The sequence below is a fragment of the Dendropsophus ebraccatus genome, chromosome 10 (genome assembly GCF_027789765.1).
Source record: "Dendropsophus ebraccatus isolate aDenEbr1 chromosome 10, aDenEbr1.pat, whole genome shotgun sequence".
NCBI classification, from domain to species: Eukaryota; Metazoa; Chordata; class Amphibia; order Anura; family Hylidae; genus Dendropsophus; species Dendropsophus ebraccatus.
In genome coordinates, this window is record NC_091463.1 from 55,955,997 (window position 1) to 55,981,240 (window position 25,244).

General features: G+C 48.0%; 1 protein-coding gene across 2 annotated transcripts in view; it reads right to left on the bottom strand.

The window, feature by feature from the left end:
- The window catches only part of AMMECR1 (AMMECR nuclear protein 1), a 52,659-nt gene extending 28,062 nt beyond the window's left edge, over nt 1-24,597 (bottom strand). For both annotated transcript variants that reach the window (XM_069942690.1, XM_069942689.1), the window contains exon 1: nt 24,177-24,597. In XM_069942690.1, coding sequence (XP_069798791.1) covers nt 24,177-24,571 — 395 coding nt within the window. In that variant the 5' untranslated portion in view covers nt 24,572-24,597. The remainder of the gene's footprint in view (nt 1-24,176) is intronic.
- Nucleotides 24,598-25,244: the final 647 nt, after the last annotated feature.

The window sequence follows — 25,244 nt, forward strand, 5'->3', positions numbered from 1 at the left end:
TAGGTTCTTTCAGCAAGCTGGTGGTGTGATCTCTAAAAATCGCTAGATCTGGTTTCTGCTACCTCCATTGCCATTTCTATGAGGCACCGAATTCTGCATGGGAAGAAATGCTTTTGGAGAATGGTGGAGAATTAGAAGATACACAGCTCTACAATAAGGGACATTTAGGAATACTGCAGCGTCATGAGTCACAAGGAAGGTATAGACAGCAGCTATACAATGCTATGAGCAGAAAATCTGTCAGTGTTAGCAATGTCTCCACAACTACTGGATGCACTAGAAGATTGGTAGCAACACCAGTTTACCTTTAAAACCCTGAGCTCACAAACATGACGTATATAGTGTCCTGAACTTCTAAGCCTTTACCATCAATATAGAGGATCATGCCTAATGTCACTACTATTGCACCGGATTATGTTCAATAAGGGAGCAAGAACTGCAATCCCAAAGGAAACTATAAAAACCCCATCCCAGCAGCACTGGCAGAGACCAGCACTCCACCATTCAGACATGACCTCGTATGACTGGAGCAGTGGGAGAACACAAACAAGTGTCCATGCTGGTTAGAGCACATCCTCCTCAGCCAAGCAAAAAGTGCCACTAACAAAGGACGGAGCTGAGCAGTGAAATCTGAGATATTATTTATATATATATATATATATATATATATATATATATATATATATATATATATATATATATATATATATATATATACACACACACCCATGCACTGCCTGGGTATAAAGTGTTAGTGTGTTAATTAGATTTGTTTCAAGGGTGCCCAGGAGGCAAATCTAAACCCTGTTTTTTTTTTGTTGTTTAAGGGGAAATCACCAGGAGCCCTATATACACTATATACCCCAACAGTTCTGCACTGTTTACGTAAATTGTAACTTATGCACATTAGAAATAAACTAAAAACTTTAAACATCCTAAATACCTAATAACCAAACTTAGATGTCATGTGATCAGAATGTATACAGAGCCTGGTTATATACATCATTGGCAGAGTTATATACAGAGCCTGGTTATATACAACATTGGCAGTGTTATATACAGAGCCTGGTTATATGCAACATTGGCAGTGTTATATACAGAGCCTGGTTATATGCAACATTGGCAGTGTTATATACAGAGCCTGGTTATATGCAACATTGGCAGTGTTATATACAGAGCCTGGATATATACAACATTGGCAGTGTTATACAGTGTACAGCCTGGTTATATACAATACAGGCAGTGTTACAAACAGCCTGGTTATATACAACATTGGCAGTGTTATTCCCAGGTACATAAACAAAGATTTTTACCCGATACAACTCTGGAGTAGCGACACACAATTATCCATGCGGAAAACATGCAGAATCCAGATTTATGCCACCACCTGCAGTGATTGGTCTTGGGCCTTGTTTATTGTCATTGCAAATGATGCTTAAGAGAACACTGCAATTATGTAAAAGGTATTGTTTCATCTGAGTTAATCAGTGGAATTCATGTATACCTGTAGTGTATAGTTGGAGGGGTTCTGTATACATACAGTGTATAGTTTTTAGGGGTCCTGCATATTTGTAATGTATAGTTAAGGAGGGGGGGGGGGGGGGGGGTGCTAAATATCTGTAGTGTATAGTTTGGGGGTCCTGTATATACCTGTAGTATATATAGTTGGTGGAGGTCCTGTATACCTGTAATGTATAGTTTTGGGGTCCTGTATACCTGTAATTGCCATTACCATCACCTGTGAAGGTTTAACCTTTGTATCACCTTGTATTACTTCATCCCTGTCTTGCCTAAGGGTACAAACATACACTGTATACGCAGCGTATTTACTGATGCGATACGCAGCAGATTAGATCTAAATAACTGAACACAGCATCAAGTCTTCACCATCAAATCTGCTGCAGATCTGCTGCATATACGGTGTGTGTGTTTGTACCCTAACAGTGCGTGGATCTGCAACATGGCCTAGCTTATATACACAAGACGATGCTGCAATTTCCTTAAAGGGGGCTCCCATGAACATTTATTGCCTATACATAGGACAGATACATTTTTTTATTGCTGGGGACCCCCACTGATCATAACACAGCTTTGTAAATAAAGCAGCAGCACAACTGCACTAACGTTGCTCCATTGACTCCTATAGTACTGATAGAGGTAGTGCCATCAATCCTATATACAATGAATGTATCAGCAGTCACCTGGTGCATTAGCCAGTGGGTAGCAGGAGGAGTGGGTATAATAAAGGAATTTTGCTTTGGGATCCATATGCACCATCCTCTGTAGCAGAATATGGACATTTATTCAGCAACCACAGGATTTGGGTTATGTAAGGGAGCGAGATCTTTCACTCGCTGTGGTAGATAAAGAGATCCAGAACCATTACCATAGGATTTTGACAGGTTCTATATTACAAATACTTATAAATGACCCTAATATAGCACTGACACCTCAGATGGTCAAACAAATTATTATTAACCTTTATTTGCCAAATCTCTCATAGCACATGGCCTGGTATTAGGGAAGTGGCAATTCATTAGCAGAGGCTGGTGACACACATCAGCATTGTTCTCAAGCCCCAGAGTCACTCAGCTCATACAGAACGTCCGACCAAATACCAGTACACACCCAGAACATGAGCCGAGTAAACGCTCAATTACAAGTCAACAACCCAGTATAGCTGTGAATTAACCAGAGCCAGATGTCTCCTAAGCTCAGCACAGTGGAAGTACAAGTTTCTCATGATCTCAGATGACAGCTTCAGCAGTCTAAGTATACAGCTATCACATGATGCCGGGTGGAAATATAGAAGCAAAAGGGTGCGGTCCATGAAACCACCATGGAGACTACATGAATAGTCCATGAATGCACACTCTTTAACCACCTGTTGGCGAGTGGAAAACTTTAAGGGTAGCTTCACACACACCGTATTGCAGCAGGTTTTCTGTAGCTGATTTGATCTAAATAACTTAACACAGCATTAAATCTGCTGTGGATCTGCTGCAGATCCGATGTGTGTGAAGGCACCCTTAGGGTACAAAAACACACCCTATACGCAGCAGATACGCAGCAGATCTGCAGCAGATTTGATGGTGCAGATTTGATGCTGTGTTCAGTTATTTAGATGTAATCTAAGAGTATGGCAGCAGTAAATACGCAGCGTATACGGTGTGTGTGTTTGTACCCTTAAGGGGTTTATCCAGTGCTACAAAAACATGGCCACTTTCTTTCAGAGACAGTACCACTCTTGTCTCCAGTTCAGGTGCAGTTTGCAATTAAAAAATTAAAGAGGATGTACCATCAGGTACATCCTCTTTAATCTGAACAAACAGATAGAGCGGCGCCGTCACGGGGAAGCCAATGCCGCTGGCCTTGTTCCCGTGCACGGCGGCGTTCTATGCACCGGAACCAGCCTGTGCTTAAGCACTGGAGGCCGGCCGAGCCGCCCCCAGTGGGAGAGAATTCCCTTCCCTGTATGACGCGGCTCTATTCATTTTACGGGAGCCGCGTCATACAGGGGAGGGAATTCCCTCCCACTGGGGGCGGGCCGGCCTACCTCCAGTGCTTGAGCACCGATCGGTTCCGGTGCATAGAACGCGCCGTGCACGGGAACCGGACCGCAATCCAAAAAACAGACCGTGCCACCGGCTGCCCCGTGACGTCGCCGCTTGATTCGTGGGTTTGGATTAAAGAGGATGTACCTGGTGGTACATCCTCTTAAAGCTCCATTCACTTCAAATGAACTGAGCAGCAAAACCACACCCAAGCTGGAGACAAGAGTGGGGCCGTCTCTGGAAGAAAGTGGCCATGTTTTTGTAGTGCTGGATAACCCCTTTAATAGGTCAAATAGGGCTGTCAGGGGGATAGAACAGTCACAGAGAAACAGCAGGCCACAAATCAGAACACAACAGGGAAAGAAGGACACAAGCCCGGGATCCATAGACAGCTGAAAAACACCAAAATCAGACACCAGAGGGAATACCATAAGCCAAGCTGAGATTGGGAACTATCAAAAGTAATGTACAAAGCTGAAGTCAGGGAAAGGCAGGAATATACTATGCACACTACGGAACGCTAACATAGCAGGACAGAACCTAAAACTATCACAGTTGTCTCAGTACTGGAGACGTCTGTTTAAATCTCCATCTCAAAAACATTAGCAGGAATGCCGGGCTGTGTGTGATTAGTTCGGCTTCTCTGTTCTCACTGGGGCTGGCACCACCTGGACACTGATCTGCCACATACCCACAGCATCAGCAAGCTGCATCGGAGCTGGAACCCAGCGCCGCAACAAGAACGTGACAGCTGCTGCAGGAGGTAGGTCAGGTGCGTTTCTGACAACACTGACCCTATTAACATAGATACAGATGGTCGAGAAAAAGTCAGAGCTCACTATTTGGCAGCTTAATGAAAAACACTGACCACTGTATCGCTTGTATCTGGCATTGTCAGCAGTTTTCTTTTGTGTACCCCAAATATTTAGTCTGTACTGAGCTCTTCAGTCAGAGCTGCAGTTGCCAACCTAAAGAGGATGTTACCATCAGGTACATCATCTTTAATCTGACCCAGGGATAGAACAGCGCCGTCATGGGGAAGCCGATGCTGCGGTCAATTTTTTGAACGCGGCCCGGTGCCGTTCTATCCACGAGTACCGGGCCAGGGCTTAAGCACAGGAGGCAGGCCCCCGCCCCTCTATGACGCGGCTCCATTGATTCAGTGGGAGGAACCCCCTCCCACAGGAGGCGGGCCGGCCCGCCTCCGGTGCTTCAGCTCCGGCCCGGGACCCGTGGATAGAACGGCGCAGTACACAGGAACCGGGCCGCCGTTCACCGCGGCACCGGCTTTCCTGTAACGGCGCCGATCTATCCCTGGATCAGAATAAAGAGGATGTACCTGATGGTACATCCTCTTTAACATTCCTAAGCAAAACCCATTAACAACCTTTTACATCTCAGGCATGTTCTGCATCCCCATTCACTTGTAATGGAAAACTCACTGCAGATTTAGGCCCAGTTCACACTGAGCAAAAACTGCGGAATTGAATACCATCGTACTCAGTGTCCTGCGGTATTCTCTATGGGAGGGCACACGCGCCTCTGCTGCCACCGCTCTCTGCTCAAAGAATTGACATGTTCATTCTTTGAGCGGAGAGGGGAGGAACCAAAGGTGCATGCGCCCTCCCATAGGAATACTGCAGGACAGTGAGCATGGCGGAATTCTGCAGCTTTTGCTCAGTGTTAACTGAGCTTTAGGCTTAGTGACCTTGTCACTACACCTTGTAAGAAGGTAACACATAAGGGGTGGATATACTGTAAAACATTAATGTTCTAGACGCTAAACATACTATTGAATCTTCAAGGAACTATAAAAATACAGATGTGTCACCCAAAGAATGCAACAGTGAAGTAGGTAAGCCCCTAAAGCCATAAATTCCAGGGAATACAAAAGTCCAATGATCTGCTGGTTTGGCTTCTCTCCAGAACAGCGGCTGCTGATCAAATGGAGGTTTATAATGGGATATTATCAAATGCATTTCTAATTGCTACAAAACCATAATGATATGAAACCACAACATTAAGTACCACAGTATGCCCAAGTGTAATGACAAGTATTACATTGCTTCCACTGCATGCTACGTATTATAACAGAGAGAAAAAAAAACCTAACAGCCTTTTTACATATGCCATCCCTGCATATCTAGTGGACCTGCTACGATTATTGATATAGCATGGAATCTGCATACAACTCCAACTTAGGGTGTGTTTACACAGACCGATTTATCTGACAGGTTACTGAAGCCAAAGCCAGGCTTAACAGACTGTTAGCATAGAACAGGTCATAAAGGAGCATAGAACAGGTCATAAAGGAAAGACTGAGATTTCTCCTCTTTTCAAATTCATTCCTGGCTGTCTTTTTAAAGCACCATACAGAGCTGACATGATCAATGGATGCTGCTGATCTGGAAACAAAAGGCTTCTTCCCTCCATCACAGCCCTCAGGAATAGCATTCAGGGACCCAATGTTAGCAGAGATTATACTAAGAAACAGGAGCACTGTGTGTGCTCAGCTTATTAACTCGACTTCTATCACTCCACAGATGTGCGGCCATACATCCAACGCCGACACTCCAGGCCTTGTTACTAGACAATGACTGTAAACAATTGCACTGGGACACACTGCATAAATAGAAGAGGTAACAAGGCAAACACTGGTGCACCGGGAACATATTCATCTTACTATTTATGGTAGACACATTCAGGAAGTTCAAGAGGCCAACAAATATATATTAAAGTAATATATTAAAATACATTTTAAGCCTCTGGATTTCCCATCTGACCCTTTACTTATGGAAAAGTCAGATTGTAATGATCAGCTGATCGCTGAATCCAAATGACCAGGCAGCAATGTAAGCTCCTCTTCATAATACCTGCACCGGGTATACGGACAGGGGTTGCCATGGTGAGACAACCATCTAGATTCCACTGCCAGCATAAAAGGGATTTCAGGGCTATACTTTAGGATTACATGGGCACAAACATTATACAATACACTAAAATTACTAAGGCTGTTAAATGTACATAACATGAATTACTATATAAATACCCCAGTATACCTCTAAGGTAGTGTTCCCACATGCCAATGAATGCCATGTGCACATCAATGGCCACCCGATATTCAGCAATGATGATGGCCTAACATGTTAAAGGGGTTACTTGTTAAATATCTGGCTGATTTAAAGGGACTGTACCATCAGGCCTAGGCTGAAGCACTGGAGGCGGGCTGACCCACCCCCAATGGGAGGAAACCCCTGTTCCTCTATAATATAGCTCCATTGATTCTAATGGAGCAGTGTCTTGGAGGGGCAGAGGTTTCCTCCCACTGGGGATGGGTCAGCCCGCCTCCAGTGCTTCAGCCTAGGCCTGATGGTACGGTCCCTTTAAGTTCGACCATTCGGACCCCCACTTTCCCCCCTATTTGAATGAAGGAGGACTTGGTGGACCCCATTACTCTGGATACTTATCACCAATTCTGTTAGCGGATTTTCCAACCAGCTGACTTCAAGGCATCCACTGCAAACCCTCCACTATTGCACATTTTCTGCAAACTCATCATTTAAGTCAACTGTGCTGCGTTTACATGGAATGATTATTGTTCAAATTTTCACAATAACAATCGCGTTTAAACGATAATCGGCTCACGTAAACACAGCGATCAAGCGACAAGCAAGAAATTGTTCATCGTGGTCTTTCAACATGATCTCAAATTGTTGTTGGTCGTTCACTAAAAAAGTCGCAGATCGCTTTGAGTAAACGGTCTTTCAAAGATTCATCCTATGTGTAAGATAGGCTTAAGTGATCTTAAAAACAATCGCAATAACGATTTTTCTAACTAATTTTCCGCTGATTGTTAAAAAAACTAAATCGTTGCTTCAAAATCGTTAAACGATTGATTGGGAGAATTATCAATCGGACCATTAGAGTCGCTTGTTAGCAGCTCTCAGCTTTATTACATGACATCGCCCTATTCTTATGTTAAGCTTTCAGCAGCTGAACACACTTTACCCTTGTGCCCTGCCAAGTCAGTGTTATCACAGGGATACCAACACTCACAGTAGCCAAGGCACCTAATATTCAGTTGTTATCACAGCCCTAAGATATACAATACCTTTAAACAAGCCTAAGTGGTTAAACCTGCTTTGACTGAAAGTTTTATGTTATGCACTATTCTTACCCCGGTAAACTGATGCCTATGTAGAATTGGTTTCTCATTGGTATACATTGTTAGGCTATGTTCACACGACGTAAAAGTACGGCAACAACGGCCGTACATTATGCAGTGTGGAACATTGCCTACATTTCTATGGGATCCCGGCTGGAGCGTATACACATCGTATACGCTCCGGACGGGATCCCGTGCGGAACCGCAAATAACTGTCAGTTTTCTGCGGCCACAATTCAATGAATTGCGGCCGTAGGAAACCCTGTCAGGAATAGAACAGAAATCAGTCATTGACAAAACCATTTCGTTTTTACCCCTGTCGAGAGACATGTTAAACATTAACAAAAAAATTCAGTGTGAACCTAGCCTTAGGCAGCTATAATGTGTAAAGCTGGGCATCCACGGGAGACAGTCGGCAAAGCATGCATGTTTCAATGGAGAGGGAGAAAGAAGCAGATATTGCAAGTTCAGACAGCCTAAAGGTGTTATTCCATAAATCATTCATATCAAAAGTGCTGAGGGGACGTTTTATATTTATTTACAGCGCTTTACACCAATCACCAGAAGAAAAATCTCCTATTAACATAACATTTAACAATGTCTCCCTACAGATGAACTGCAGTCAGAAATGTGCGATCAACCACCACAACAGCAAAGAAATGCAGTAAGGAATCATAGTTACATAGTTAATACGGTTGAAAAAAGACACGTCCATCAAGTTGAACCAAGGAGGGGATGGATACAGGGAAGGGGGAGGGGTGATAGGTTCTATACATATGCATTTATATTATTTTGGTCTAAGAACTTGTCTAGGCCGGTTTTGAAGCCCTCTACTGTTTTTGCTGTGACCAGATCCTGTGGTAGACTGTTCCACAGATTCACAGTTCTCATGGTAAAGAAGACTTGTCGCCTCCAGAGATTGAACCTTTTTTTCTCCAGTTGGAGGCAATGCCCTCTTGTCCTTTGAGGGGGTTTTACCTGGAACATTGTTTCCCTATATTACTTGTAGGGGCCATTTATATATTTAAATAAATCAATCACATCTCCCCTTAAACGTCTCTTCTCCAGACTAATCAGTAAGTAATGGAGAATCAGTAAGTTCAAACTGAGCTCTAGCCCAAATCCTGCCTGCCTCACTGCCTTAATATGATGTCTCATGTCAATTCTTCAAGCGGAGTGTGGCGGAGCCGAAGACATCACATTGAGACAGAAAGGCAGGCGGGATATCGAGCGGAGTCCACGGTGCGGGTTCCACTTAGAATTTACACCTGTTTTGTGTAAATGGGCCCCAAGTGCAGTAATATATTGAAGTGTATCTGTCAAAACTTTCCACATATCGAAGGGCCTGAGAACCTAGCAGAACAAGCAGGGAGACCAGTGCCCCCTAGACTTAGGGCCCATTCTTAGAGCCGCCGAGGGGGGGGGGGGGCACAGTCCACTACAGGGCTTTCCTGTCCGTAGAATCCATAAGATACGGGGCATGGGAATAAGCTCTTACACTGTGAGTCCATCCAGGTCACATGACAGAGCTAGAAGCACTTTAAGCATATGCTTCTTGTGTCTCATTTTTGTCAATCATAGTCTGAACATTTAGACCATGCCCTACATAAACTTCTAATACTTCAATGCATTATGGTAAGGGAAAAAAAGCAATCCACGTCAGAGTTGATTCACCTACAACGTCTCTTAGCGGAGCACCCACCCTGAAGAGGGCACCCCTGCAAAGTATACATTTAGCATGCTCCCCATTTCTCACTATCATCATTATCCAAGATATGTTTCGTAGGTAAAGTTAGCAAATAGCCCCCGCTTCCTGCGCCACGTGGAGGAGTGTGTTCCTGTATGACAGCGGCCATCCAATTACATTCTGATGCTGTCAGACAACCAGAAGTCATGTGCTAGTACCTAACCCATGTGACAGACCAGCTGCCAAGAAACCAAGGTCAACAATAGCAGAATGAGCGCCCGCAACAAAAACAGCCAGTGGCAAGAAATTTATTGCTGTGGGTACAGGGAACTTCTGGGCCGTAAAGACACTAAAGCTCTGTATTCCTCTAGTCCACATAAGCTGAATATGGAGATTGTCCAATGTTCTCTACAAAATATAAATTTTTTTTACAAAGCAATCAATTGTCAATTGTTTTCTTTGTTTAATTGACTAATGCTCTATCTTTAGGGTCCATTTACACGAACTGATAATTCGCCCAATCGATTGTTTAAAGATTTTGAAGCAGCGATTTGATTTTTATAACAATCAGCGTTTAGACGAGTAAATCGTTAAAAAAATTGTTATTGCAATTGTTTTTAAGATTGCTTAAAGGGGTTGTCCTGCGAAAAACTTTTTAAATCAACTGGTGTTCAGAAACCGTGCTCTCTGCTGACATCTCTGGCTAAAACAGGAGCTGTCCTGAGCAGGAAAGGTTTTCTATGGGGATTTGCTACTGCTCTGGCCAGTTCCTGACTCGGCCAGAGATGTCAGCAGAGAGCACTGTCTCTGAATGTAAATAAACATTTGCTGCAGGACATATAGTAGCTAATAAGTATGGGAAGACTTGAGATTTTTTAATAGAAGTAAATTACAAATCTATATGACACCAGTTAATTTGAAACAAAGTTTTTCGCTGGACAACCCCTTTAAGCCAGTCTCACACATAGGGTGAATCTTTTAAAGACTGTTTACACGAAGCGATCTGTGAATTTTTAGCGAACGACCAACGATGATTTGAAAACATGCTTAAAGACCAAGATGAACGATTTCTCGCTCGTCGCTTGATCGCTCACTGTTTACACGAGACGATTATGGCTCAAATGCGATCGTTATCGTGAAAATTTGAACAATAATCCTTCCGTGTAAACGCAGCATTAGTAAAGGAAACAACTAGTGATCTGTAGGGTGCTAAAACCCCTGCATTAGGAGGCAGAGATTCCTGCTTCGTCCCCATATCGCCACCTCCAGCACAGGGCCGCACAATAGTCACTCTTTAATAATCTACTACATGGTGGCAACTAGAGATTTGTTCTACTGCCTTAGGCTTAGGGCTGGGCGATATTGGCCTAAATCAATATCGCGGTTAATCGTACATGTATCCACGGTAACGATAATTGAACGATAATTATGACACTCCCCTTTTTGCAAGCCACACCCACTTGGCCGTGCCAAACTGGCAATATTTTGATTCAATAAATCAAAAAATAAATAAGGAACTCACTGAGCAGCAACACAAGACTGGGCCATTTAGTCATTATTATCTCAGCAGAGACCTGGACATGTATACAAAGGTATAAAGTTATGTTCACACTACAGATTGTGTATACACAGGTATACAGCTATGTACATACTACAGCTGTAGGAGCAGTGCTGACTTGGAAAGTAATAAACCCTGTTACTGCACAGGATGTCAGCTCTCTAGACCGATAGTAATAATCCTATAACTGTACAGAACAACTGTACAGAGCATTCTCACAAAAGATAATAGTCTGCAGAACTTTTTGCTACTCTCCTTCATTGCAGACCATTGTCCCACATCACTGTCTTATATCCTCCCACATGACAGATCTTTGCAGAACATTTCCCCCCTACAAGGGCACCCTGCAGAGCATACCTATGCAGCACATCTCTGCAGAATATCCTTAACCCCCCCCCCAGTACAACTCCCTGCAGAGTATTTACTACTTTGGAGAAATCCCCCACAACACCTCTCTGTAGAGCACTGTACCCTTCACAGCACCTCCTGGCATAACATTCCCCCCATGACACCTCTCTGCAGAAGATTCCCCCCACGACACCTCTCTGCAGAAGATTCCCCCCACGACACCTCTCTGCAGAAGATTCCCCCTACGACACCTCTCTGCAGAAGATTCCCCCTACGACACCTCTCTGCAGGTTTTACATGGGACAAATATTACCACCTCTCACTATTATCACTACATACTGAATAATGCTACCACTGCTACGGAATAAAATCCACAGTCCAATATCAACAGTGGCCATATAGTGGCATAAATAAGCTCTACACACCATAAGTGATTACAGTGCAGTTACAGCCAATAACTCACAGGAGACGTCTTCTCCAATCGGAGTTGCTCACTTTTTCCCTTCTTCTCCATCCAGCCTGGGCCCCCATGAGGACTTCTCTCAGTAGGATCTGCCAGACAAACAGTTTAGGCTCCTCACTCATGCCCCATCATCCTACACATCTATTTGCTCCATCTATTAACTCATATACTAGTTAGCCCCCCCCTCTGTATCCATATAGTAGTTAGACCGCTGTGTCCCTCATTAAGTAGTTAGACCCTGGGTTTCCAAACTGCGGCCCTCCAGCTGTTGCAAAACTACATTTCCCATCATGCCTGGACAACCAAATCCAAAGCTTTAGTTGTCCAGGCATTATGGGAGTTGTGGTTTCGCAACAGCTGGAGGGCCGCAGTTTGGAGGCCCATGAGTTAGACCCTTCTGTGCCCGCCCCCATATAGTAGTTAGGCCCCTCTGTGCCCCTATATAGTAGTCATACCCCCGCTGTGCATCTGTATATTAGTTAGGTCTCCCTGTGCAGGTAGACCCCCTAGTAGGTAGTATCCCCCATGTAGCTATTTCTCCCATTGGTAGTGTCCCTGGTAGGCATCCCCCTGTGATTTACCCCCCTGGAAGTTAATTTCCCCCTATGTAGTCAATTCCTTGGGTAGTTAGCCCCCCTTCTGTAGGTATCTCCTCCATATAGATACCTTTCATGGTAGTTTCCCCCTACAGTTATCTCCCCTGGTAGTTATCCTCCATACTTCCCATGTAGGCATCTCCCTTGGTTAACCCCTTCCTTAATACAGGCTTCCACCTGCAAATTACCTCTCCCCCCCCCCATGTAGGCAATCCTGTTAGTTAACCCCCCCCCCCCCCCCCGTGTAGGCAATCCCATTTAAATTAAAGGGAACCTGCCACCCTGTGGCCCCAGGCAGCAACGGACAGCGATGTGGTAAGTATATTGAGCTTTATTGCAGGGTATGTCTGTTCCTGCTTGGGGCCACAGGGTGACAGGTTCCCTTTAACATCCCCCCCCCCCCAATGTAGGCAATCCCATGTAAATTAACCCCCAGTGCAGGCAATCCCATGTAGATTTGTAAATCCCCCCCCCCCCCTGTGTAAGCAACCCCATGTAAGTAACCCCCCTCCCCCCATGTGGGCAATCAATTGCATGCAAGTTAACCCCCCACCCTTCGGGCAATCCCATGTAAATTAACCCCCTCTCCCCCATGTAGGCAAGCCTGTTATTTAACCCCCAGTGTAGGTAATCCCATGCAAATTAACCCCCTCTCCTCCATGTAGGCAGTCCCATTAGTTAACACCCAATGTAGGCAATCCCCCCCCCCCATATGTAGGCAATCAGTTGTAATTAACCCCCTCCCCAATGAAGCTATCCTCCTCTCTTTCTCCATGTCTGCATCCTCATGTTAAAACAAAATAAAAAACTTTTACTCACCCAACTGCAGCGTCTCCTTCATCCTGCTCTCAGAGTATGAGTGACGTCACTCATGCTCCGAAGCGCTGGGGAGGGAGAGCGGCCTCTTGTGACTGGAGGCAGAATGCTGTCTCCGGACACAAGGGTGATTGGCAGGGTCAAGAGCCAATGGCTCCTGACCTTGTCAATCAAAGCCCAGAATTTAACTGCGAGCGTTCATCAGGAGCGCATGCAGTTAAAGTGACAGGTCCGGAACGCCATTTGCAGCACCCGGCAGGTTCGGGAGGCCGCCAGATGCTGCAAATGATGTGATGTCAGGGGGGCTGGGTCACCCGGGCCCCCTGATGCCGCCAGGCCCCGCAGAGCATTCCCCCACCTGACACCTCTTGCCCGCTTTCACGTGGAGCTCGGGGGGATCCATATCGTGCAGGAATCCCTAACTCCCAGCATCATCTATGGGACAACATGAAGTGCTGAGGGTCCCGGGCTGCGCTCCCTTCCCTCCATCCTGTCACAGGGGAGGCAGCTGGTGGTGACTTGGGCAGGTTATCCTCCTACCCGACTCAGCCCGCGCAAACACACTCCCCTCCCGGCGGCTTGCATGTGGATTTCCTCGGTCACTGAAGAAGCAGGGGCCGCGGGAGTGCGTGATAGCGTCGCTGCAAGTGCTGCAGCTGTACAGTGGGATCGGGGGCGTAGCGACTCTATCACCCACTCCCGCGGCCCCTGCTTCTTCAGTGACCGAGGAAATCCACATGCAAGCCGCCGGGAGGGGAGTGTGTTTGCGCGGGCTGAGTCGGGTAGGAGGATAACCTGCCCAAGTCACCACCAGCTGCCTCCCCTGTGACAGGATGGAGGGAAGGGAGCGCAGCCCGGGACCCTCAGCACTTCATGCTGTCCCATAGATGATGCTGGGAGTTAGGGATTCCTGCACGATATGGATCCCCCCCCGGTCTCTGCTGTCTATGCCACCTGCTCCTTCAGACACTGAGGAGCTCTGTGTGTGAGTGGCCGGAGCGGCTGTAAGTGTTCGTCTGACGGGGAAGGGGGAGGGGTGAAAATACCGCAGATACCGTCGGGCAAAGTTGAGGTCGGTTAACCGACGCCAGTGACGGTATCGGTATTTTCACGGTATACCGCCCAGCCCTACTTAGGCTCCATTCACATGGAGTAAAACTGGCGAAATTTCGCTTCCAGTGTCATACTGGAAGTCTATGGGAGGCTTGCGCGCCTCCTCTCTCCACGCGGAAGAATTGACATGTCTACTCCTCCACGCGAACAAGCCTCCCATAGACTGCCAGTATGACACGGAGGCTGGCAGGATTCCGCAGCAGAGAAATCCGCCAGTTTTACTCCGTGTGAACGGAGCCTTGTTTAGCTCTACCTAAAGTGGGAACAGTTTTAACAAGTATAAGGTCACCATAGGTTTCCGTAGCCTTCTCCAATCCACTAACAGCAGTGAAGAGGTTTGTAAGGATGGACTTGAAACAAGGAAAAAGTAGAATATCTTCTCTCTAGACTGATGAAGGAAGAATTCTGGGACCAATGAATGAAGGAGAACTCTATATACAGGGATGGAAGCTGCTCAAGCTGCTCAATCTGCTTAGCTAGACATGCCACCAGCAATAGGGTGAAATGGACTGAATTTACCTCCTCAGCACTTTTCCATGCTACATGCTGTCCATAAATCTAGAAAACCCTGCACAAGCTCTACTGCTGATGGACAGGGTCCCTTCATCCAGACTAAGTGTATTCTTCTCTATGACAAGGCTTGTCAGAAAACAAACGTGTGTTATATTGTTTGTCACGTAACACTATTCAGCTCTGTATGTCCCAGTCTCAGCATCTGTCTCCTGGTCCTACCAGCATCACTTATTTACTCATTCAGACAGAGCTTCCTCCTACTCTCCGTGTGTGATGACTATAAAGGGGCTGGTATGGTCTAATAACTAAGCCATTCCCCTACTCCATAAGGGTACTATTAGACAGGCGGATGAGGCCCGATAATAAATGTAAACGGCTAGATCGGCGCTCGTTTACAGGGTCTATTACACGGCCCGATAATAGCTTAACAAGGGCTGCAGGGACATTGTTACCGATGTCCTAGCAGCCCTTGCTAAACTGGTATACATTACCTATGCCGGGTCCAGGGCTCCTCCTGCTCCTCTTCTCCCCGAGTCCTGCGCGCAGCAGCTTCAGAGCGGTCTGTCTTAGCTGACAGGCCACTCAGCCAATCACTGGCCGCGGCGGTCCCGGCCTGTGATTGGTTGAGCGGCCGTCAGCTAAGATAGGCCGCTGTGAAGCTGCAGAGCGCAGGACCCGGGGAGAAGAGGAGCAGGAGGAGCCCTGGACAATGGATAGGTAATTTATTCTTTTGCAAATCGTTAGCCGCCGGCCGCGCACTGCTATTGCATGTAGCGGTGCGCGGACGGTGGCCGACAATTATAGGTCTGAACCTATATCAACGATCAGCCGATGACAACGATCATCCGCTGATTGTTGTGTTTATTACACAAAACGATAATTGGCCTGATAGGGTACTATTACATGGAACGATAATCGTCCGAATCGGCCCTAACACCTGACTCAGAGAAGTGGGTTATCTTAGCCCATAGGAAACCCCCCCCCCCGCCCCCCAATACACGTCACAGACACAGGGAGAAAGGACACAAAAGCTCTGTCTGTGGCAGAACATAGATAGAAGTGGAGATGCCAGAGTTAAACTGATACGGCAGAGCTGGACATGAGATGGCCCAGTTGACCCACCAGCTGCCGTGCTAATACATTACCTGCCCACACTCCCAAGCCACTGACGTCCTGCACAGCCAGTGACTGCGGCGGAACAGCACACTGATTGGCTGAGCGGGTAGCCAGTGACCCAGGAGCCGGAGAGGTAAGCAGGAGCGCGGGCAGGTAATGTATTAGCTGGGCAGCTGGTGGGTTAAGTGGGCAGTGGTGACATTCTCACAATGAAATGAAAATCTGCTATGAGACTATGGAGCCATAGGCAATGACAGGACAGAATATTGCAGCGGATTTTGCTGCTGAATGTGAAATCTGCTGCAAACTCTACGTGTGGACATACGCGAAATCACAACAAGGACAAGCTTTACTATAATAAACTTTACCAGGTTAAAGCAATCCATCATGGCACAAAATATATCTAACTAAGGATGCACAATGCACCAAAATATTAATATTAGCAATACCCGGGGGGAAAAAAAAAAAAAAAAAAAATGTAGAGTAGCTTAACAGAGTATACTGTAGGGAACATAGGGGGCTCCAAGCTGAGTGGCTGCCACGTTCTCTGTGTGCCGACCCCTAGCGCCACCTCCTCAGTCCACCCACCGCTAATTTCAAATAGGCGGCCACTTGTGTAGGCTATTTAATGGTGTACATGGCGCTCCTGGGCCACTCCATACACAGCGGGGGTCAGCTACTAGATGTAGCAGACCACCCCTGCTATTGACAGACACCAGAAATATCGCTGGTGGCAGTCGTTTAATCCTTTGAATGTTGCGATGTAAGGAGACCAGGGCATTTAAATGGATGATTGACAGGTGCCTGTCAATTGTCAGATCGGCATCACTAATTGACAGCAGGGAGCCAATGGGTCACATCACAGTCGGAGGTCTATACTCAACCCCCATCGCTGACAGTGTCTCTCTGCTAATAGAGTCTGCAAATATTAGGAAATGACGTAGAACTGTATAGATCAATTTATTAATTAAAATATGGTCCCTAGAAGGAAATCAAAAAGTGTAAAAAAACAAAACACAAATTGTATCACTGTTATAGTACAGGCCCGAAGAAAATAGATAAAAGCTCTGATTACACGGTTAATACCGAAAAAAGTCTGAGGGAGGGGTCATTAGAATTTGTATTTTCTATTAGATATTATGTGTCAAAACTGGTAAAGAGTATTGAAATAAAGCTGTATTGTGACAGCACTGTATTGTAACATCAGTTTCTATGAGGCTCAAGGGCCAACCATGTCTTCTCATAATTTTCATATTAAGCTCATCTCTTCTAAGTGACTCTCTCTGTACCCATGATCAAAGGTGGGGTAGGTGTATACAAGCAGGCTTGAAGGTAGGCTGACTAACCCTGGGCTTTCACAACAACTTATATAAATAATAACAAAGGTTAATATTTTAGCACTGGAAATGACTATGTAGGTAAAAAGATATGCATACACTTCTGATATCTATCCTTTACCCCCAAAAATAAGGCATCCTCTGAAAATAAGGCATCCCCGAATTTAAGACCCCCGTCGCCACCAGGATTATGTCTGGTTATGCTGGTTTGTGATGAAAACTACTGTATGGTATAAAATATATAATTTTTTTATTCATTTTTTGTGAATTCTTCATGGAGAAATAAGACCCTGAAAATAAGACATAGTGCATCGGGAAAACACAGTAGCCATGTGCTGATCTATACCACTGTTTTCCTGTTGACAGGTCTGCTTTAAGGTGCCCATACACCTTATATTGAAGTCATACAAATGACGCTGATGTGTTCAGCAGCCTCCCGACTCTGCCCCAACCCCACCACTAGTTATTTAAAGTGTATTGGCAGCTTTAGGCTGGATTCACACCTGTGTCTTCTCCGCCTGCTTTTTATTTGATCAATCCTGGCATTAGGAAAACTGAACATAAACTAATTTCATGGAATTCAAATTTTTACATGAAAGTTTATGGTGACAGATGTAAACGAAAGTGTTTTTTGTGTGCCCATTTTTTATGTGTTTCTTAGGATCTGTTCATGTAGATCCATGCAGCAGCTTTACAAAAGGAGAAAACAATGTTTTATTATGCCACATGTGGCTGGGAGAGGGGTGACAACTAGTCATCCGGGCAGGAAACCACCTGTGACTAGTCACGGCTCTCTGGGATCATCTGGGATGATTGGCAGAGAGAGGTCACTAATGGGTCTCTCGGCCTGTCAATCATCCACACACTGCATGCTGACATAGCTGTGACTAGTCCACAGGCAGCTCCCCGCTTAGATGACTAGTTGTCATCCCTCTCCCAGAAGAATAAAACATCTTTCCCCTTTGTAAAGCTACTGCTGCGGCTGTATTCTCCGCGAGCTGCACAGTAGATCTATTCTATGCTGCTGTGAACCATATCAGCACAATAGTGCTAACTGGTTCCCTTTAACCCCTTAACGACACAGGGCGTGGTCTCGGGCTATGGAGCGGGCTCACGAGCTGAGCCAGTCCCATAGTGGGTGAGGACCGGCTGCTATCTGCAGCCAGGCCCACACCCTCAATGGCGGGCCGTCGCGATCGTGCAGCCACCCACCATTAACCCCTTAAGTATAAATGACCAAAGCATCTCCGGTCACTTAGCGATCGGGACCCCTGCAGCGTATCTGCAAGGGGTCCCCATCGCATTTCCTGACTGCCGGAGTTCCCTTACCTACCTCCGTGCAGTCCTCGGTTCGGTCCTGTGGCAGGCTGAATCAGAAGATCACAGATAACACTGATCCCTGCTATGGCATAGCAGGGATCAGTGTTACTGATCTAATATATGTAAGTGATAGTTCCCTAAGGGAACTATAAAAGTGTAAAAAAAATAAAATAAATGTTTTACAAAACGCCCTAAAGCCCCTCCCCCAATAAAAGTGAAAATCACCTCCCCTTCCCATTTCATACATAAAACACATAAAAAGTAATAAAGTTAATTTTATTATTATACACCGTAGAGTGCGTAATCGTCCGATCTATTAAAATAAAACAATACTATTCCAGCACGGTGAACGGCGTGAAAAAAAAAGCGGTAAAAACCGCAGAGATTGCTTTTTTTAGTGCCTTTTTTTGTATAAAAATTTTTTATAGAAAGCGATCAATACGTTTGATATAGAAAAAAAATGTTACCAGTAAAAACTAGAGATGATGACGCAAAAATGACACCCCATACGACTCCGTAGGTGAAAAAATAAATGCGCTATAGGAGTTACAATAGGGCCATTTTAAATATACCTATTTGCAAAAAAAAAGTTTTACTGTTAATAAAAATAGTAAAACGTTAGAAAACCTAGTAAACCTGCATATCGCCGTGTTCAGACTGGCCTATAGAATAAAGGAAAAATGGCAGTTTTACTGTTAAGTGCATTACGTAAATATGGAGCCCCCAAAAATTTTGCGGAATCGCATTCTTTGACCCAAGTTCACCCCATAAATGATATTTTGGGGGTTCCGTCATTCGTTTTATGGCAGATTAAAAGACGTCACTACAAAGTACACCAGCTCCTGAAAAAAACAAGCCCTCACATGGCCCTGTAGGTGGAAAAATGAAAGAGTTATGGGTCTTAGAAGGCGAGGAGGAAAAAATGAAAACGCAAAAGCGACAATTGGCCCGGTCCTTAAGGTAATTTCAGGCCGGGAGTTAAGGGGTTAAAGGATTTATCCAGGGTTAGGAAAAGCACCGCTACTTTCTTGCAAAAAAACAGCACCATCCCTGTAATTGTTACAATGGTTAGGCCCTTGTACTGTACAGATGTATGAAGCATGCGGCATGGACAGAAGAGGAGTAGAGGTATTCTCATATGACTGATGGTGCGATGTAACACCAACATCATAACAAAAACTAGTAAAGCTATCAATAGTCAGAGATGGCAAACGTACAAACTACCAGCCGACTACACAGGAATCCTCATGAGACAGGGGGTCCAAGGGAAACAAATACTCTAAGGATTATAGGGCAGTAAAGATATACTAATTCTTCCTATATTTCATTTAACCAAACCCAATATTTACATACCATACCAATAAACTGAGGGTCAACAAAGGACATGGGTGAGGAGAATTCCTCTAAATGGGTCTCAGGTTACACCATCAAAGCAAAAGCACTTCCTTGCCTGTATTGTTCTACCCATGAAATCAGCATCTACTGATCCTAGGCCAAGCCTAATATTCCTCATCTCAGCCCCTTTCCTCCCTGCCGGCCTGGAGCTATGGCTGCTTCTCATGTTCCCTCCCCCCGCTCGCTTTCTATAATGTCAACAAACGTGAACTTAAACAGCTTCCCCCTCCCCCACCCAAACAAAACACTTGTCAGCGAGCGCCAATCTAGCCATACCCAACATGTGTGTCCTGGCATCTCTGCCACATTCACCTTCCACTTTCAAGACATGATGGGAGTTGTGGCTTTGCAAATGCCAGAGGGTTACAGGTTTGGGCACAATGTCCTCTATTAATTTTCTTTACCTATGGCTGCTGAAAAACTACAATGCCCAGCCAGCCAGAGCATAATAGGAGCTGTAGTTGTATTGTCTGCATTAGTGCAGCCTCACGTAACCTCCTTGCAGGGTGCTGTGTACCATCCTGGCATCTCTTTGTTTGCCAACCTACAACAAATCTGTCACAGCTGATGACTAGACAGTGGTACAGACGGCAGGATCAATGCCCCAGATATAGATACATACATCACATCCACCATTTCTGGGGACTTAGCGACAGCAGCAGACAAAGGCAAAGCGATAGGCCATGCCGGGAATCTGCCACACGTCATCTATCTGCCGGGCTAGCACTGTATACACTATGTTAAGTCATATGACTAGCATGGGGTATATATCACCTCCTATGAATAGTACAGTATATATTAGTTTGTATCAAATAGTATATATTAGTCCTTATGGTAAGTAAGGTATATATTTATGTTTATGGTTAGTACAGTATATTAATCTTTATGACTAGTAAAGTATATTAGTACAGTATGTCTTCTTCTGACTAGTAGCCTGTATATCAGTTCCCAGCCTATACTTAGCCCAGGCTGTCTGGACTGTCACTTACACGCATGGTATTCAGCTGACACGTCAGATGTAAGGTCACAGTAGCCGGACGTGTCTACTGCACTGTGGTCTATGTTGGAGCTATGTATACCCAACAGGGCTGTACAGTATTCTGGGCTCAGATGTGTGTACTGCACTGTGGTCTATGTTGGAGCTATGTATACCCAACAGGGCTGTACAGTATTCTGGGCTCAGATGTGTGTACTGCACTGTGGTCTATGTTGGAGCTATGTATACATACAATAGCTGGAGCTATGTACACAAAAGAGCTGTAGATGTGTGTACTGCACTGTGGTCTATGTTGGAGCTATATAAACATACAATAGCTGGAGCTATTTATACTAACATTAGCTGTAGATGTGACAGTAGACACCTATATAACACACAGCATAGCATATATGCCTACCCCACACACTCCCTCTGCCCCACCACACACTCCCTCTGTCCACCCCTATTTTGTCCCTCTGCACGCCTCCCCCCACACACATTCTCTCCCTCTGCACGCCTCCCCCCACACACATTCTCTCCCTCTGCACGCCTCCCCCCACACACATTCTCTCCCTCTGCACGCCTCCCCCCACACACATTCTCTCCCTCTGCACGCTCCCCCCCACACACACATTCTCTCCCTCTGCACGCCCCCCCCCACACACACATTCTCTCCCTCTGCACGCCCCCCCCCCACACACATTCTCTCCCTCTGCACGCCCCCCCCCACACACATTCTCTCCCTCTGCACGCCCCCCCCACACACATTCTCTCCCTCTGCACGCCCCCCCCCCCCACACACATTCTCTCCCTCTGCACGCCCCCCCCCACACATTCTCTCCCTCTGCACGCTCCCCCCCCCACACACACATTCTCTCCCTCTGCACGCCCCCCCCCACACATTCTCTCCCTCTGCACGCCCCCCCCCCCCACACACACACATTCTCTCCCTCTGCACGCCCCCCCACACACACACACACTCTCTCCCTCTGCACGCCCCCCCCACACACATTCTCTCCCTCTGCACGCCCCCCCCCACACACACACACACATTCTCTCCCTCTGCACGCCCCCACACACACACATTCTCTCCCTCTGCACGCCCCCCCCCCACACACACATTCTCTCCCTCTGCACCCCCCCCCCCACACACACACATTCTCTCCCTCTGCACGCCCCCCCCCACACACACACATTCTCTCCCTCTGCACGCCCCCCCCCACACACACACATTCTCTCCCTCTGCACGCCCCCCCCCCCAACACACACACACACATTCTCTCCCTCTGCACGCCCCCCCCCCACACACACATTCTCTCCCTCTGCACGCCCCCCCCCCACACACACATTCTCTCCCTCCCCCCCCCCCCCCCCCCCACACACATTCTCTCCCTCTGCACCCCCCCCCCACACACACATTCTCTCCCTCTGCACGCCCCCCCCCCCCACACACATTCTCTCCCTCTGCACGCCCCCCCCCCCCCCCCCACATTCTCTCCCTCTGCACGCCCCCCCCCCACACACACACACATTCTCTCCCTCTGCACGCCCCCCCCCCACACACATTCTCTCCCTCTGCACGCCCCCCCCACACACACATTCTCTCCCTCTGCACGCCCCCCCCACACACACATTCTCTCCCTCTGCACGCCCCCCCCCCACACACACATTCTCTCCCTCTGCACGCCCCCCACACACACACTCTCTCCCTCTACCCCCCCCCCACACACACACTCTCCCTCTCCCCCCCCCCCACACACACACTCTCTCCCTCTACCCCCCCCCACACACACACTCTCTCCCTCTACCCCCCCCCACACACACACTCTCTCCCTCTAACCCCCCCCCCACACACACACTCTCTCCCTCTACCCCCCCCCACACACACTCTCTCCCTCTACCCCCCCCCCACACACTCTCTCCCTCTACCCCCCCCCCACACACACTCTCTCCCTCTACCCCCCCCACACATTCTCTCCCTCTCCCCCCCCCCCACACACATTCTCTCCCTCTACCCCCCCCACACACACATTCTCTCCCTCTCCCCCCCCCACACACACACATTCTCTCCCTCTACCCCCCCCCCACACACACTCTCTCCCTCTACCCCCCCCCACACACACTCTCTCCCTCTACCCCCCCCCCCACACACATTCTCTCCCTCTGCACGCCCCCCCCACACACACATTCTCTCCCTCTGCACGCCCACCCCACACACACACATTCTCTCCCTCTGCACGCCCCCCCCCACACACACATTCTCTCCCTCTGCAGGCCCCCCCCCCCACACACACATTCTCTCCCTCTGCACGCCCCCCCCCACACACACACACATTCTCTCCCTCTGCACGCCCCCCCCCCACACACATTCTCTCCCTCTGCACGCCCCCCCCCCCACACACACACATTCTCTCCCTCTGCACGCCCCCCCCCCACACACACACATTCTCTCCCTCTGCACGCCCCCCCCCCACACACACACTCTCTCCCTCTGCACGCCCCCCACACACACACTCTCTCCCTCTACCCCCCCCCCCACACACTCTCTCCCTCTCCCCCCCCCCCCCACACTCTCTCCCTCTACCCCCCCACACATTCTCTCCCTCTACCCCCCCCACACATTCTCTCCCTCTACCCCCCCCACACACACATATATATTCTCTCCCTCTACCCCCCCACACACACACATTCTCTCCCTCTACCCCCCCACACACACTCTCTCCCTCTACCCCCCCCCCCACACTCTCTCCCTCTCCCCCCCCCCCACACACATACTCTCTCCCTCTACCCCCCCCACACACACATACTCTCTCCCTCTACCCCCCCCCACACACACATACTCTCTCCCTCTACCCCCCCCACACACACTCTCTCCCTCTACCCCCCCCCACACACACATATATATTCTCTCCCTCTACCCCCCCCCCCCACACACATACTCTTTCCCTCTACCCCCCCCACACACACTCTCCCTCTACCCCCCCCCCCACACACACACATATTCTCTCCCTCTACCCCCCCTCCCACACACATACTCTTTCCCTCTACCCCCCCCCCCCCCCCCACACACACACATTTTCCCTCTACCCCCCCCCCCCCCACACACACACATTCTCTCCCTGCCCCTGGCCCCCCACTCTCCACATGCTCTCCAGCCTACCCCCCCCCCCCGGCAGCCAGCCCCCCGCTCGCCGTCCCCCCTGCCCGGCCGGCACTTACTATGGGTCATTGGTGAAGCGTGGTGTGCGGGGCGGCTGGTACCCGTACAGATGGCAATACAGAACATCGAAGCAGAAGCAGCACATCTCAGCCGAAACCACCATCTTCCGGGATCCGGGGCTTAGACTGGAGCCACAGCCCGGAGAGAGAGTCCCGCAGCCCGGTGATAGGCTGTTACCACAAGCCAGGCCGTTCACCCGGCTGCTACCACCAGGCCCGCTCCCGGAGCCTCCCAGCCCCAGCTCCGCCCCGCGGCACTGGCTCTCCCCGCTGCAGTGCGGGCCACCCGGACCCCCTGAACCAGACGGCGGAGAGCTGGACAGTTTCTGCTTCTTCACCCCGCAGCAGCCCGCCGCCATCTTGGAACAGTCTCCCACGCACCGCTTCCGACCCATGCTCCGGGCGTCCTCCTCCTGTGCGTGGTGACGTCGAAACGCCCGGCCTTCGTAGCTCCGCCCACCGCTGTCAGTCACTCGGATGGTAGCTCCGCCCACTGCCTTCTGTAGCCGCTTGATTGGCAAGCCGGAGGGACTGTCAGTGTGGCCCCCTCCTCGTGCAGCTGGATGACTGACAGTCGTGTAGCCCCTGCAGAGGGAGACACAGAGGGGGTGCTGGGTCAGTGCAAACAGCTGACAGAGACAACAGGGAATGGGACACAGGGATAACACGGCGGCATCTGATGCTCCATTACATACAATCATTTCATCAACACAGATATACAAAGCGGTAAATAGTGCGGAGGAACTACAGATCCAAGCATGACCTGTAATTACGCCTACAGCTTCCTCCAGTGCATGGACTAAAAACGTGAAAAAAATTGTGTTAAAAATGCAACAAAAATGCACAGTGTGAACGCAGCCATAGGAAGCAAAATTCATCCAAAAGATAAATCCTGACCAGTGTCAACAATATGAGGCATTCAGGGCCTGGTGGATACTGGCATAGATATATAGTAGTGCTGGGATCTCCAGCCTCGGTAAAACTACAACTCCCAGCATGGCTGGACAGTTGTTGGCCTTTCTGCTATGTTGGGAGTTGCCGTTTTGCACCAGCTGGAGAGAACCTGTG